This window comes from Atractosteus spatula, assembly GCF_055471065.1.
Source record: "Atractosteus spatula isolate fAtrSpa1 chromosome 10 unlocalized genomic scaffold, fAtrSpa1.hap1 SUPER_10_unloc_1, whole genome shotgun sequence".
Lineage (NCBI taxonomy): Eukaryota > Metazoa > Chordata > Actinopteri > Semionotiformes > Lepisosteidae > Atractosteus > Atractosteus spatula.
The window spans coordinates 6,121,699-6,137,235 of record NW_028296612.1 but is presented as its reverse complement, the minus strand read 5'-3'; the positions used below and the strand labels follow the sequence as shown (position 1 = coordinate 6,137,235).

At 51.8% G+C, this 15,537-nt stretch overlaps 1 protein-coding gene across 1 annotated transcript in view; it reads right to left on the bottom strand.

Annotated features, from left to right (window-relative positions):
• Nucleotides 1–612: 612 nt before the first annotated feature.
• LOC148813640 (antigen peptide transporter 2-like) overlaps nt 613–15,537 on the bottom strand; it is a 23,302-nt gene continuing 8,377 nt past the window's right edge. Inside the window, exons 3-12 of the mRNA XM_088908039.1 lie at nt 15,361–15,475; nt 14,007–14,137; nt 13,404–13,609; nt 12,383–12,580; nt 11,264–11,392; nt 10,439–10,627; nt 9,821–9,994; nt 8,968–9,127; nt 2,807–2,943; nt 613–2,027 (exon numbers count right to left, since the gene is read on the bottom strand). Coding sequence (XP_088764165.1) covers nt 1,824–2,027; nt 2,807–2,943; nt 8,968–9,127; nt 9,821–9,994; nt 10,439–10,627; nt 11,264–11,392; nt 12,383–12,580; nt 13,404–13,609; nt 14,007–14,137; nt 15,361–15,475 — 1,643 coding nt within the window. The 3' untranslated portion in view covers nt 613–1,823. The remainder of the gene's footprint in view (nt 2,028–2,806; nt 2,944–8,967; nt 9,128–9,820; nt 9,995–10,438; nt 10,628–11,263; nt 11,393–12,382; nt 12,581–13,403; nt 13,610–14,006; nt 14,138–15,360; nt 15,476–15,537) is intronic.

Below are 15,537 nucleotides of genomic sequence, written 5' to 3'. Positions count from 1 at the left end.
GGGAGAGTCCCACAGTGACAGATTGCTAGTTAAAGATACTGGGCCAGTGGGTGTGTGTCCCTGCCGAGGGTTAAGAGGCTGTACTTGTGGCCAGGAGGTTGCAGGTTCAGATCCTGGCTGAGACCTGCTGGAGCTGGGAGAGCCAGTGGAAGAAGGAGCAGATGGAGAAGAAAGATTGTGGGTTTGAATTGGTTTCACAGCAAAGCCCACCACTCTCCTGCACACAAGGCAAGACCAGCATTTCACCTCCCTCAGAATTGAGCCCAGTTCAGCAGGAGCTGTTTGTTTAGCTTTAGGCATCATTTCAACAGTCTGGAGTAGTTTGTTTGCACTCTAGTTCTTACCCCTAGTGAAACAGAGTGGGAGGAACCTGCTGCTGCTCTGTCACTCCACACTCCTGCCAGGGGGAGAGGAGTCAGTCAGGAGGATCAGCTGTTCTGAGCCCCAGGCAGCAGAGTCGCTGGCTGACCAGAAGCTGAACCCAGCAGTGTTTCAGCTCAGAGAGGACAGCAGGCCTGTCCTGTCCCCATGTCCAGCAGATCTGGGCCTAGTTGACAACCCCAGCCCTCCTCTGCAGCTCTCAAGACAGACTCACTCACAGCCACAAGGTAAGGAAACACAGGGCTCTTTATTCACAGTGCAGCACACAACACTCCAGAAACCACAAGACAAACCCCCTAGTTCTCCGATCGCGGCCCGTCTGGATACAAGCCTGCAGGGCGCCGCCATGACAGTCCGAAGCGCCCTGCTGACGTCATCACTCACCGCCCGCCTGGATAGCGCAAATATCACCAATAAAATGTAAAGTTAAAGTTCGCGGGTTTCTGCGAAATAAAACTGTGAACGCCAAATACAAAACGCAAGTTCGATTGAACATTATTATTTATTAGCAGAGTGTGGTGGTGGCAACTTCACAAAGCGAGCCCACAAAGTTAATCGGATAACTTATGTAAACATTGACAAAGCTCAGGAAGCGGAATTGAACTGTATCCGTTTATGTGACTTGGCAACAATTCCGCTAACGTGCGCTTCACCTGCTGCTTGAATTTGATTGATCCAGATTTAACACCTGCAGAGCGTCTTAATCTACCGCGTCTAGGAAGTTGTGTAGCCGAGCCGGAAAGGACGACACCGTCGCCATGGCAGCCGGGCGGGGTCAGAGATCAAACTCGGCGTTTCCGGCGAGGCCAACCTGCCCGGCGGCTCGCTGCCCGGCGACCAGTGACGCGGCGACGCTGATTGGCTGAAAAACGAGCTCTCGCGTAGCCAATAGGAATCCCGAAATCGGTTGTTTTTCTTTAATTCAGTGTTTTTAATGACACCGCAATCCTTTCACCCCTACCTGCAGCAGTTTTACCGTAAAGGAACAAGACAGGCTTAATTCCAGTTTCTTTAGGCGTCACATCACCCCAACGTAGTGTGGTCTCCCTTAAGAACATAATTAATTTGCTCATTAGTAGGTAAATAACCCTAAGGTCTCATCAAGCTGTTTCCTTAAAGGTATAATGGCTGGGCAGCTTGTTCCACACCTCCACCACCCTCTGTGTACAGTAGAGCCTCCTGTCCTGACTGAAGGAGCTCACCCAGCTGTGTCTGGAGAGAAGCCAGGGTTTCGGCTTCAACCACAGGGCTGGGCAGCTTGTTCCACACCCCCACCACCTTTTGTGTACAGAAGAGCCTCCTGTCCTGACTGGAGGAGCTCACCCAGCTGTGTCTGGAGAGAAGCCAGGGTATCGGCTTCAACAACAGGGCCGATTTATATTGATACTCTTGTCCTGTTATGAATCTATTGTGTTGGACAGGAGGCTGTTGCATCCATGTGGTCACTGGTCTCCATTCTCCTCGGTGAAAAGCCGCTCCCTCAGCCTGTAGTAGCTCCCCCCGCTGGCCATCAGCTCCTGGTGCGTGCCCTGCTCCAGCACCCTCCCCCCGTCAATCACAATGATCTGATCGGCCCTCTCCACCGTCTTCAGCCTGTGAGCCACAACCAGCACCGTCCGAGAGCAGCCAGAGAGAGCCTGCTGGATCTGAGACACACACACAGTATTACTACATACACACAGTATCACTGCACTGACACTGAGACACACACACAGTATTACTACACACACACAGGATCACTGCACTGACACTGAGACACACACACAGTATCACTGCACACACACAGGATCACTGCACTGACACTGAGACACACACACAGTATCACTGCACTGACACTGAGCCACAACCAGCACCGTCCGAGAGCAGCCAGAGAGAGCCTGCTGGATCTGAGACACACACACAGTATCACTGCACTGACACTGAGACACACACACACAGTATCACTGCACTGACACTGAGACAGACACACAGTATCACTGCACTGACACTGAGACACACACACACAGGCTCATTGACACTGACACTGAGACACACACACAGTATTACTACACACACACAGTATCACTGCACTGACACTGAGCCACAACCAGCACCGTCCGAGAGCAGCCAGAGAGAGCCTGCTGGATCTGAGACACACACACAGTATTACTACACACACAGTATCACTGCACTGACACTGAGACACACACACAGTATTACTACACACACACAGTATCACTGCACTGACACTGAGACACAACCAGCACCGTCCGAGAGCAGCCAGAGAGAGCCTACTGGATCTGAGACACACACACACACTATTACTACACACACACAGTATCACTGCACTGACACTGAGACACACACACACAGTATCACTGCACTGACACTGAGACACACAGAGACACTCGCTGTCACACAGTGGGGTCAGGACAGTCACACTGACCGCGTGCTCACTGTCAGCGTCCAGACAGCTGGTGGCCTCGTCCAGGATGAGGATCTGGGGGTCTCTGATTAGAGCTCTGGCGATGGCGATGCGCTGCTTCTCTCCCCCAGAGAGCTGGGCGCCCCGCTCCCCCACATCTGAAACACAGCGCAGTGGAGGTGAGTGACTCTACATCACTGTGTCAGTGTGTTACTGTATCTATATCAGTACAGTGTCACCTGTGTCGTAGCTCTGCTCCAGCGCAGTGAGGAGTGACTCTACATCACTGTGTCAGTGTGTTACTGTATCTATATCAGTACAGTGTCACCTGTGTCGTAGCCCTGCTCCAGCGCAGTGAGGAGTGACTCTACATCACTGTGTCAGTGTGTTACTGTATCTATATCAGTACAGTGTCACCTGTGTCGTAGCTCTGCTCCAGCGCAGTGAGGAGTGACTCTACATCACTGTGTCAGTGTGTTACTGTATCTATATCAGTACAGTGTCACCTGTGTCGTAGCCCTGCTCCAGCGCAGTGAGGAGTGACTCTACGTCACTGTGTCAGTGTGTTACTGTATCTATATCAGTACAGTGTCACCTGTGTTGTAGCTCTGCTCCAGCGCAGTGAGGAGTGACTCTACATCACTGTGTCAGTGTGTTACTGTATCTATATCAGTACAGTGCCACCTGTGTCGTAGCTCTGCTCCAGCGCAGTGAGGAGTGACTCTACATCACTGTGTCAGTGTGTTACTGTATCTATATCAGTACAGTGTCACCTGTGTCGTAGCCCTGCTCCAGCGCAGTGAGGAGTGACTCTACATCACTGTGTCAGTGTGTTACTGTATCTATATCAGTACAGTGCCACCTGTGTCGTAGCTCTGCTCCAGCGCAGTGAGGAGTGACTCTACATCACTGTGTCAGTGTGTTACTGTATCTATATCAGTACAGTGTCACCTGTGTCGTAGCCCTGCTCCAGCGCAGTGAGGAGTGACTCTACATCACTGTGTCAGTGTGTTACTGTATCTATATCAGTACACTGTCACCTGTGTCGTAGCTCTGCTCCAGCGCAGTGAGGAGTGACTCTACATCACTGTGTCAGTGTGTTACTGTATCTATATCAGTCCAGTGTCACCTGTGTCGTAGCCCTGCTCCAGCGCAGTGAGGAGTGACTCTACATCACTGTGTCAGTGTTACTGTATCGATATCAGTACAGTGTCACCTGTGTCGTAGCCCTGCTCCAGCGCAGTGAGGAGTGACTCTACATCACTGTGTCAGTGTGTTACTGTATCTATATCAGTACAGTGTCACCTGTGTCGTAGCCCTGCTCCAGCGCAGTGAGGAGTGACTCTACATCACTGTGTCAGTGTGTTACTGTATCTATATCAGTACAGTGTCACCTGTGTCGTAGCCCTGCTCCAGCGCAGTGAGGAGTGACTCTACATCACTGTGTCAGTGTGTTACTGTATCTATATCAGTACAGTGTCACCTGTGTCGTAGCCCTGCTCCAGCGCAGTGAGGAGTGACTCTACATCACTGTGTCAGTGTTACTGTATCTATATCAGTACAGTGTCACCTGTGTCGTAGCTCTGCTCCAGCGCAGTGAGGAGTGACTCTACATCACTGTGTCAGTGTTACTGTATCTATATCAGTACAGTGTCACCTGTGTCGTAGCCCTGCTCCAGCGCAGTGAGGAGTGACTCTACATCACTGTGTCAGTGTGTTACTGTATCTATATCAGTACAGTGTCACCTGTGTCGTAGCTCTGCTCCAGCGCAGTGAGGAGTGACTCTACATCACTGTGTCAGTGTGTTACTGTATCTATATCAGTACAGTGTCACCTGTGTCGTAGCCCTGCTCCAGCACAGTGAGGAGTGACTCTACATCACTGTGTCAGTGTTACTGTATCTATATCAGTACAGTGTCACCTGTGTCGTAGCTCTGCTCCAGCGCAGTGAGGAGTGACTCTGCATCACTGTGTCAGTGTTACTGTATCTATATCAGTACAGTGTCACCTGTGTCGTAGCTCTGCTCCAGCGCAGTGAGGAGTGACTCTACATCACTGTGTCAGTGTGTTACTGTATCTATATCAGTACAGTGTCACCTGTGTCGTAGCTCTGCTCCAGCGCAGTGAGGAGTGACTCTACATCACTGTGTCAGTGTGTTACTGTATCTATATCAGTACAGTGTCACCTGTGTTGTAGCCCTGCTCCAGCGCAGTGAGGAGTGACTCTACATCACTGTGTCAGTGTGTTACTGTATCTATATCAGTACAGTGTCACCTGTGTCGTAGCCCTGCTCCAGCGCAGTGAGGAGTGACTCTACATCACTGTGTCAGTGTGTTACTGTATCTATATCAGTACAGTGTCACCTGTGTTGTAGCCCTGCTCCAGCGCAGTGAGGAGTGACTCTACATTACTGTGTCAGTGTGTTACTGTATCTATATCAGTACAGTGTCACCTGTGTCGTAGCCCTGCTCCAGCGCAGTCAGGAGTGACTCTACATCACTGTGTCAGTGTGTTACTGTATCTATATCAGTACAGTGTCACCTGTGTCGTAGCCCTGCTCCAGCGCAGTGAGGAGTGACTCTACATCACTGTGTCAGTGTGTTACTGTATCTATATCAGTACAGTGTCACCTGTGTTGTAGCTCTGCTCCAGCGCAGTGAGGAGTGACTCTACATCACTGTGTCAGTGTGTTACTGTATCTATATCAGTACAGTGTCACCTGTGTCGTAGCCCTGCTCCAGCGCAGTGAGGAGTGACTCTACATCACTGTGTCAGTGTTACTGTATCTATATCAGTACAGTGTCACCTGTGTCGTAGCTCTGCTCCAGCGCAGTGGAGGTGAGTGACTCTACATCACTGTGTCAGTGTGTTACTGTATCTATATCAGTACAGTGTCACCTGTGTCGTAGCCCTGCTCCAGCGCAGTGAGGAGTGACTCTACATCACTGTGTCAGTGTGTTACTGTATCTATATCAGTACAGTGTCACCTGTGTTGTAGCTCTGCTCCAGCGCAGTGAGGAGTGACTCTACATCACTGTGTCAGTGTTACTGTATCTATATCAGTACAGTGTCACCTGTGTCGTAGCCCTGCTCCAGCGCAGTGGAGGTGAGTGACTCTACATCACTGTGTCAGTGTGTTACTGTATCTATATCAGTACAGTGTCACCTGTGTCGTAGCCCTGCTCCAGCGCAGTGAGGAGTGACTCTACATCACTGTGTCAGTGTGTTACTGTATCTATATCAGTACAGTGTCACCTGTGTTGTAGCTCTGCTCCAGCGCAGTGAGGAGTGACTCTACATCACTGTGTCAGTGTTACTGTATCTATATCAGTACAGTGTCACCTGTGTTGTAGCTCTGCTCCAGCGCAGTGAGGAGTGACTCTACATCACTGTGTCAGTGTTACTGTATCTATATCAGTACAGTGTCACCTGTGTCGTAGCTCTGCTCCAGCGCAGTGAGGAGTGACTCTACATCACTGTGTCAGTGTGTTACTGTATCTATATCAGTACAGTGTCACCTGTGTCGTAGCCCTGCTCCAGCGCAGTGAGGAGTGACTCTACATCACTGTGTCAGTGTGTTACTGTATCTATATCAGTACAGTGTCACCTGTGTCGTAGCTCTGCTCCAGCGCAGTGAGGAGTGACTCTACATCACTGTGTCAGTGTGTTACTGTATCTATATCAGTACAGTGTCACCTGTGTTGTAGCCCTGCTCCAGCGCAGTGAGGAGTGACTCTACATCACTGTGTCAGTGTGTTACTGTATCTATATCAGTACAGTGTCACCTGTGTCGTAGCCCTGCTCCAGCGCAGTGAGGAGTGACTCTACATCACTGTGTCAGTGTGTTACTGTATCTATATCAGTACAGTGTCACCTGTGTTGTAGCCCTGCTCCAGCGCAGTGAGGAGTGACTCTACATCACTGTGTCAGTGTGTTACTGTATCTATATCAGTACAGTGTCACCTGTGTCGTAGCCCTGCTCCAGCGCAGTGAGGAGTGACTCTACATCACTGTGTCAGTGTTACTGTATCTATATCAGTACAGTGTCACCTGTGTCGTAGCCCTGCTCCAGCGCAGTGAGGAGTGACTCTACATCACTGTGTCAGTGTGTTACTGTATCTATATCAGTACAGTGTCACCTGTGTCGTAGCCCTGCTCCAGCGCAGTGAGGAGTGACTCTACATCACTGTGTCAGTGTGTTACTGTATCTATATCAGTACAGTGTCACCTGTGTCGTAGCCCTGCTCCAGCGCAGTGAGGAGTGACTCTACATCACTGTGTCAGTGTGTTACTGTATCTATATCAGTACAGTGTCACCTGTGTCGTAGCTCTGCTCCAGCGCAGTGAGGAGTGACTCTACATCACTGTGTCAGTGTGTTACTGTATCTATATCAGTACAGTGTCACCTGTGTCGTAGCCCTGCTCCAGCGCAGTGAGGAGTGACTCTACATCACTGTGTCAGTGTGTTACTGTATCTATATCAGTACAGTGTCACCTGTGTCGTAGCTCTGCTCCAGCACAGTGAGGAGTGACTCTACATCACTGTGTCAGTGTGTCACTGTATCTATATCAGTACAGTGTCACCTGTGTCGTAGCTCTGCTCCAGCGCAGTGAGGAGTGACTCTACATCACTGTGTCAGTGTGTCACTGTATCTATATCAGTACAGTGTCACCTGTGTCGTAGCTCTGCTCCAGCGCAGTGAGGAGTGACTCTACATCACTGTGTCAGTGTGTTACTGTATCTATATCAGTACAGTGTCACCTGTGTCGTAGCCCTGCTCCAGCGCAGTGAGGAGTGACTCTACATCACTGTGTCAGTGTGTTACTGTATCTATATCAGTACAGTGTCACCTGTGTCGTAGCTCTGCTCCAGCGCAGTGAGGAGTGACTCTACATCACTGTGTCAGTGTGTTACTGTATCTATATCAGTACAGTGTCACCTGTGTCGTAGCTCTGCTCCAGCGCAGTGAGGAGTGACTCTACATCACTGTGTCAGTGTGTTACTGTATCTATATCAGTACAGTGTCACCTGTGTCGTAGCCCTGCTCCAGCGCAGTGAGGAGTGACTCTACATCACTGTGTCAGTGTTACTGTATCTATATCAGTACAGTGTCACCTGTGTTGTAGCCCTGCTCCAGCGCAGTGAGGAGTGACTCTACATCACTGTGTCAGTGTGTTACTGTATCTATATCAGTACAGTGTCACCTGTGTCGTAGCCCTGCTCCAGCGCAGTGAGGAGTGACTCTACATCACTGTGTCAGTGTGTTACTGTATCTATATCAGTACAGTGTCACCTGTGTCGTAGCCCTGCTCCAGCGCAGTGAGGAGTGACTCTACATCACTGTGTCAGTGTTACTGTATCTATATCAGTACAGTGTCACCTGTGTCGTAGCTCTGCTCCAGCGCAGTGAGGAGTGACTCTACATCACTGTGTCAGTGTGTTACTGTATCTATATCAGTCCAGTGTCACCTGTGTCGTAGCTCTGCTCCAGCGCAGTGAGGAGTGACTCTACATCACTGTGTCAGTGTTACTGTATCTATATCAGTACAGTGTCACCTGTGTCGTAGCCCTGCTCCAGCGCAGTGAGGAGTGACTCTACATCACTGTGTCAGTGTGTTACTGTATCTATATCAGTACAGTGTCACCTGTGTCGTAGCTCTGCTCCAGCGCAGTGAGGAGTGACTCTACATCACTGTGTCAGTGTGTTACTGTATCTATATCAGTACAGTGTCACCTGTGTCGTAGCCCTGCTCCAGCGCAGTGAGGAGTGACTCTACATCACTGTGTCAGTGTGTTACTGTATCTATATCAGTCCAGTGTCACCTGTGTCGTAGCTCTGCTCCAGCGCAGTGAGGAGTGACTCTACATCACTGTGTCAGTGTGTTACTGTATCTATATCAGTACAGTGTCACCTGTGTCGTAGCTCTGCTCCAGCGCAGTGAGGAGTGACTCTACATCACTGTGTCAGTGTGTTACTGTATCTATATCAGTACAGTGTCACCTGTGTCGTAGCCCTGCTCCAGCGCAGTGAGGAGTGACTCTACATCACTGTGTCAGTGTGTTACTGTATCTATATCAGTACAGTGTCACCTGTGTTGTAGCCCTGCTCCAGCGCAGTGAGGAGTGACTCTACATCACTGTGTCAGTGTGTTACTGTATCTATATCAGTACAGTGTCACCTGTGTCGTAGCCCTGCTCCAGCGCAGAGATGAATTTGTGTGCGTTTGCACTCTCAGCTGCTCTCTGTACTCTCTCCAGCGGACAGTCTGGGAGTCCGTAGGCAATGTTGTCCCGGATGGATCCAGAGAACAGAACCGGCTCCTGACCGACCATGGACACCTGAGAGAGAGAGCAGCCCTGAGTCACACTGAGGCACAAGTGTAGGACAGTGGAGTATCATTACTGTGGAATAGCACAGTACTACTACTGTCACACAGTACAGTGCAGTACAGTGTTACTACTGTAGTACAGTACAGTATCGGTGCCTCGCTGTGCTGTAGTACAGTGCAGTACAGTATTATTACTGTAGTACAGTGCAGTATCGGTACCTTGCTGTGCTGTAGTACAGTGCAGTACAGTGTTACTACTGTAGTACAGTACAGTATCGGTGCCTCGCTGTGCTGTAGTACAGTGCAGTACAGTATTATTACTGTAGTACAGTGCAGTATCGGTACCTTGCTGTGCTGTAGTACAGTGCAGTACAGTGTTACTACTGTAGTACAGTATCGGTGCCTTGCTGTGCTGTAGTACAGTGCAGTACAGTGTTATTACTGTAGTACAGTGCAGTATCAGTACCTCGCTGTGCTGTAGTACAGTGCAGTACAGTGTTATTACTGTAGTACAGTATCGGTGCCTCGCTGTGCTGTAGTACAGTGCAGTACAGTGTTATTACTGTAGTACAGTATCGGTGCCTCACTGTACTGTAGTACAGTGCAGTACAGTGTTATTACTGTAGTACAGTATTGGTGCCTCGCTGTGCTGTAGTACAGTGCAGTACAGTGTTATTACTGTAGAACAGTGCAGTATCGGTACCTTGCTGTGCAGGTAGCTGTGCTTGTAGTCCTGCAGCGGGTGTCCGTCCAGCAGGATCTCTCCCTCCTGGGGCTCGTAGAATCTCTCCAGCAGACTCACACAGGTGGTCTTTCCTCCTCCTGAGAGTCCGACCAGAGCTGTGATCTGGCCAGCCTTCAAGTCCATAGACAAGCCCTGTGAGAGCACAGAGGTCAGCGTGTCCACAGGGTGTCTGACTAGCAATGGAGTAACACTACAGCACTGTTACACTGTTATTACACTGTTATAGAGAGTATATAAAGGGTTCAGGGTTACTGGACTGATACAGACAGGAAACACTGTTCAGACACAGTGCTATCTCTGCTGGGCTCAGCTCCTCAGTCACTGTATTGCTGTGACAGTTTGAGAAGGAAGGAGGTGTTATTACACATGTATTACACTGTTATGACCGTGTTATAGAGAGTATATAAAGGGTTCAGGGTTACTGGACTGATACAGACAGGAAACACTGTTCAGACACAGTGCTGTCTCTGCAGGGCTCAGCTCCTCAGTCACTGTATTGCCAGTTTGACAGTCTGAGCAGGAAGGAGGTGTTATTACACGCGTATTACACTGTTATTACACTCTTACAGACAGTACCTGGAGGGCCGGCCGGTCGGGCCTGCTGGGGTAGCAGAAGGTGACGTTCCTGAACTGGACGTGCCCCCTCAGAGAGGGGGGCTGCAGGCTGCCCTCCGCACACACCTGGGGCCTCCTGTCCAGGTACTCAAACACCTTGCCGGCCGCGCCCACTGAGTTCAGCATGTCCCCGAAGACGTAAATCAGAGTCTGAGATGATATCCATAAACACAGACCGGAAGCAAACGTTTTAGCAAGAAATCTTATCAGGATTGTTTGCTTTTAGTTTGTATTTTTAAATGGTTTGAAGGCCATATCATCCAGTTGAGTGAAAGGATTCATTACTACGGAACACGTAAAGGTTTATCCCAGGCTGAAAAGAGAAGGAAACACAAACCTGTCTTGAGCAGGAATAAACCTGTACCTGTTCCTTTGCAGCCTAGCCATGCTGACGCAGCTCCCTGCTCAAACTGATCAATGACTATTACAGCAACAGAAGTGAACTTCTCAAGTAAAACTTTCCGGCTCTCTTGAATATCATGAAAGTATAACAAAACTGAAGTGAATTGTGGAATCTGACAGTGATGCTGTGATGTGAAGTGAGGATAACGTAACGTGATTATAGTGCTGTAAATTTAAAATGAGAAAAATGTACAAGTACTGAAAAGACAATAGTCACTACTTATAATTCTTCAAGAATTATATTCAATTTATAAAATGATATTCACTAGATTTAAGTGAGTAGTATTTCATTTTGATACATGTTCTGCTTAAAAATTTAAATACATTTGTCCTTAAATCTATGCTGTTGAATACAAACCAAGGCAACTAGGAACACAGACACACCCTAATACTTCTCCCCAGGTCCATCTGGTAGAGGAGGAAGGAGACCAGGTTCCCTGTGGTCATCTGTCCTGTCTGGATGAAGAGTCTCCCATAGTAGAGCATGATGACCTGCATCCCCAGAGAGACGAGCTGCAGCAGAGACACAGGGCTCATACACACTGACTGGACACTCCAGTACACTGACACTGCACTGAGAGAGAGAGGGGTTCACACACACACTGACTGGACACTCCAGTACATGAACACTGCACTGAGAGAGAGAGGGGTTCATACAGACACACTGACTGGACACTCCAGTACATGAACACTGCACTGAGAGAGAGAGGGGTTCATACACACACACTGACTGGACACTCCAGTACATGAACACTGCACTGAGAGAGAGAGGGGTTCATACACACACACTGACTGGACACTCCAGTACATGAACACTGCACTGAGAGAGAGAGGGGTTCATACACACACACTGACTGGACACTCCAGTACATGAACACTGCACTGAGAGAGAGAGGGGTTCATACACACACACTGACTGGACACTCCAGTACATGAACACTGCACTGAGAGAGAGAGGGGTTCATACACACACACTGACTGGACACTCCAGTACATGAACACTGCACTGAGAGAGAGAGGGGTTCATACACACACACTGACTGGACACTCCAGTACATGAACACTGCACTGAGAGAGAGAGGGGTTCATACAGACACACTGACTGGACACTCCAGGACATGAACACTGCACTGAGAGAGGGGTTCGTACACACACACTGACTGGACACTCCAGTACATGAACACTGCACTGAGAGAGAGAGGGGTTCATATAGACACACTGACTGGACACACCAGTACATGAACACTGCACTGAGAGAGAGAGGGGTTCATACACACACACTGACTGGACACTCCAGTACATGAACACTGCACTGAGAGAGGGGTTCATACAGACACACTGACTGGACACTCCAGTACATGAACATTGCACTGAGAAAGAGAGGGGTTCATACAGACACACTGACTGGACACTCCAGTACACTAACACTGCACTGAGAGAGAGGGGTTCAGACAGACACCCTGACTGGACAGGATGTGAGGAGGACAGCGGTCTGGACTCTACCCTGCGGAGGAGCAGGTACACAGCCCTGACGGTGTCTCTCCTGGTCTTCAGGAGGTGAGTGTCCTCCAGCCTGCTGTCGTATCTCCTGGCCTCGCTCTCCTCCGTGTTGAAGCTGCGCAGAGTCCTGATGCCCGACACGGACTCGCCCGCCGCCTCGTTCGCCCTGGCCACCGAGTCCTGCACCTCCTTCGACAGCCTCTGCAGGACACGCGACAGTGAGAGCACAGGTGAGACAGGTGGGATAGTGCCTGCCCTGGGCCGTACCTGGTAGGACAGGTGAGACAGGTGGGATAGTGCCTCTCCTGGACCTTACCTGGTAGTACAGGTGAGACAGGTGGGATAGTGCCTGCCCTAGGCCGTACCTGGTAGGACAGGTGAGACAGGTGGGATAGTGCCTCTCCTGGGCCTTACCTGGCAGTACAGGTGGGACAGGTGGGATAGTGCCTCTCCTGGGCCGTACCTGGTAGGACAGGTGGGATAGTGCCTGCCCTGGGCCGTACCTGGTAGTACAGGTGAGACAGGTGGGATAGCGCCTGCCCTGGGCCGTACCTGGTAGTACAGGTGGGACAGGTGGGATAGTGCCTGCCCTGGGCCGTACCTGGTAGTACAGGTGAGACAGGTGGGATAGTGCTTCTCCTGGGCCGTACCTGGTAGTACAGGTGGGACAGGTGGGATAGTGCCTGCCCTGGGCCGTACCTGGTAGGACAGGTGGGATAGTGCCTCTCCTGGGCCGTACCTGGTAGGACAGGTGGGATAGTGCCTGCCCTGGGCCGTACCTGGTAGTACAGGTGAGACAGGTGGGATAGCGCCTGCCCTGGGCCGTACCTGGTAGTACAGGTGAGACAGGTGGGATAGTGCCTGCCCTGGGCCGTACCTGGTAGTACAGGTGGGACAGGTGGGATAGTGCCTCTCCTGGGCCTTACCTGGTAGTACAGGTGAGACAGGTGGGATAGCGCCTGCCCTGGGCCGTACCTGGTAGTACAGGTGGGACAGGTGGGATAGTGCCTGCCCTGGGCCGTACCTGGTAGTAGGTGTCGTGGACGTTCTGCAGCATGCCCGTCACGGGCGTCTCCATCAGCATGAGCAGGGTGAGCTTCCAGGACAGGCTGACCATGAGGGCCAGCATGCCCACGGTCCTGACCAGCGTCCGGAGCAGCACGTTCACGTTCAGCGCCACCGTCATGCCCATCAGCCTGGTGTCCGTGGCCAGCCGGGAGGTCAGGTCCCCTGCAGGGCACAGCGGGGGGGGTCAGCGCGAGAGCAAGCCCCCGAGAGCCACGAGCCTCTGTGGCCCCGACACCCCACTGCCGCCAGCTCCTCACAGCCCTACAGGTGGGATTCAGGGTTTCCCACAACCGGCTTCTGTCCAGATACCACCTGCTCGTGCCACAGGGCAGCTCGGCCCTCGGGGCTCGGGGCTCAGAGTTCAGGGGGCTCAGGGTTCAGGGCAGCTCGGCCCTCATGGCTCAGGGAGCTCAGGGGACTCAGGGCTCAGGGCTTAGAGAGCTCAGGGGGCAGGGGGCAGGGGGCAGGGGGCAGGGGGCTCAGGGTACTCAGGGCTCAGGGCTTAGAGAGCTCAGGGGGCAGGGGGCAGGGGGCAGGGGGCTCAGGGCTCCTCTCTCACCTGTTTTGGTCGTTTCGAAGAAGCCGACCTCCTGTCGCACCAGAGCGCCGAAGAGCAGCACCTTGATCCTCCGCGAGAAACCAGCGATGCAGCACATGAACAGGCCCCCACGACACCCCGCACACAGAGAGCTGTGGACACAGGGCACCCCCAGATCAGAGCACTGCTGATACACACAGACACACTCCGCACACAGAGAGCTGTGGACACAGGGCACCCCCAGATCAGAGCACTGCTGATACACACAGACACATCCCGCACACAGAGAGCTGTGGACACAGGACACCCCCAGATCAGAGCACTGCTGATACACACAGACACACCCCGCACACAGAGAGCTGTGGACACAGGACACCCCCAGATCAGAGCACTGCTGATACACACAGACACACCCCGCACACAGAGAGCTGTGGACACAGGGCACCCCCAGATCAGAGCACTGCTGATACACACAGACACACCCCGCACACAGAGAGCTGTGGACACAGGGCACCCCCAGATCAGAGCACTGCTGATACACACAGACACACCCCGCACACAGAGAGCTGTGGACACAGGGCACCCCCAGATCAGAGCACTGCTGATACACACAGACACACCCCGCACACAGAGAGCTGTGGACACAGGGCACCCCCAGATCAGAGCACTGCTGATACACACAGACACACCCCGCACACAGAGAGCTGTGGACACAGGGCACCCCCAGATCAGAGCACTGCTGATACACACAGACACACCCCGCACACAGAGAGCTGTGGACACAGGACACCCCCAGATCAGAGCACTGCTGATACACACAGACACACCCCGCACACAGAGAGCTGTGGACACAGGGCACCCCCAGATCAGAGCACTGCTGATACACACAGACACACCCCGCACACAGAGAGCTGTGGACACAGGGCACCCCCAGATCAGAGCACTGCTGATACACACAGACACACCCCGCACACAGAGAGCTGTGGACACAGGGCACCCCCAGATCAGAGCACTGCTGATACACACAGACACACCCCGCACACAGAGAGCTGTGGACACAGGACACCCCCAGATCAGAGCACTGCTGATACACACAGACACACCCCGCACACAGAGAGCTGTGGACACAGGACACTGAGCACTGAGAGAGACAGACAGGTCTCACCTGCCCATGGAGAAGACACTGAGAGAGACAGACAGGTCTCACCTGCCCATGGAGAAGACACTGAGAGAGACAGACAGGTCTCACCTGCCCATGGAGAAGACACTGAGAGAGACAGACAGGTCTCACCTGCCCATGGAGAAGACACTGAGAGAGACAGACAGGTCTCACCTGCCCATGGAGAAGACACTGAGAGAGACAGACAGGTCTCACCTGCCAATGGAGAAGAGGCCCATGAACAGGATGGCCATCAGGAAACTGCTCTGCTGGTACTGGGAGCCCAGGATATCGATCACCTTCCCAGTGTAGAAGGGGATAAACATCTCACCTGCCCACAGACACACAGAGTCAACACACCGAGCTGCTGGACTGTCTCCTGTCCCAGTGTGC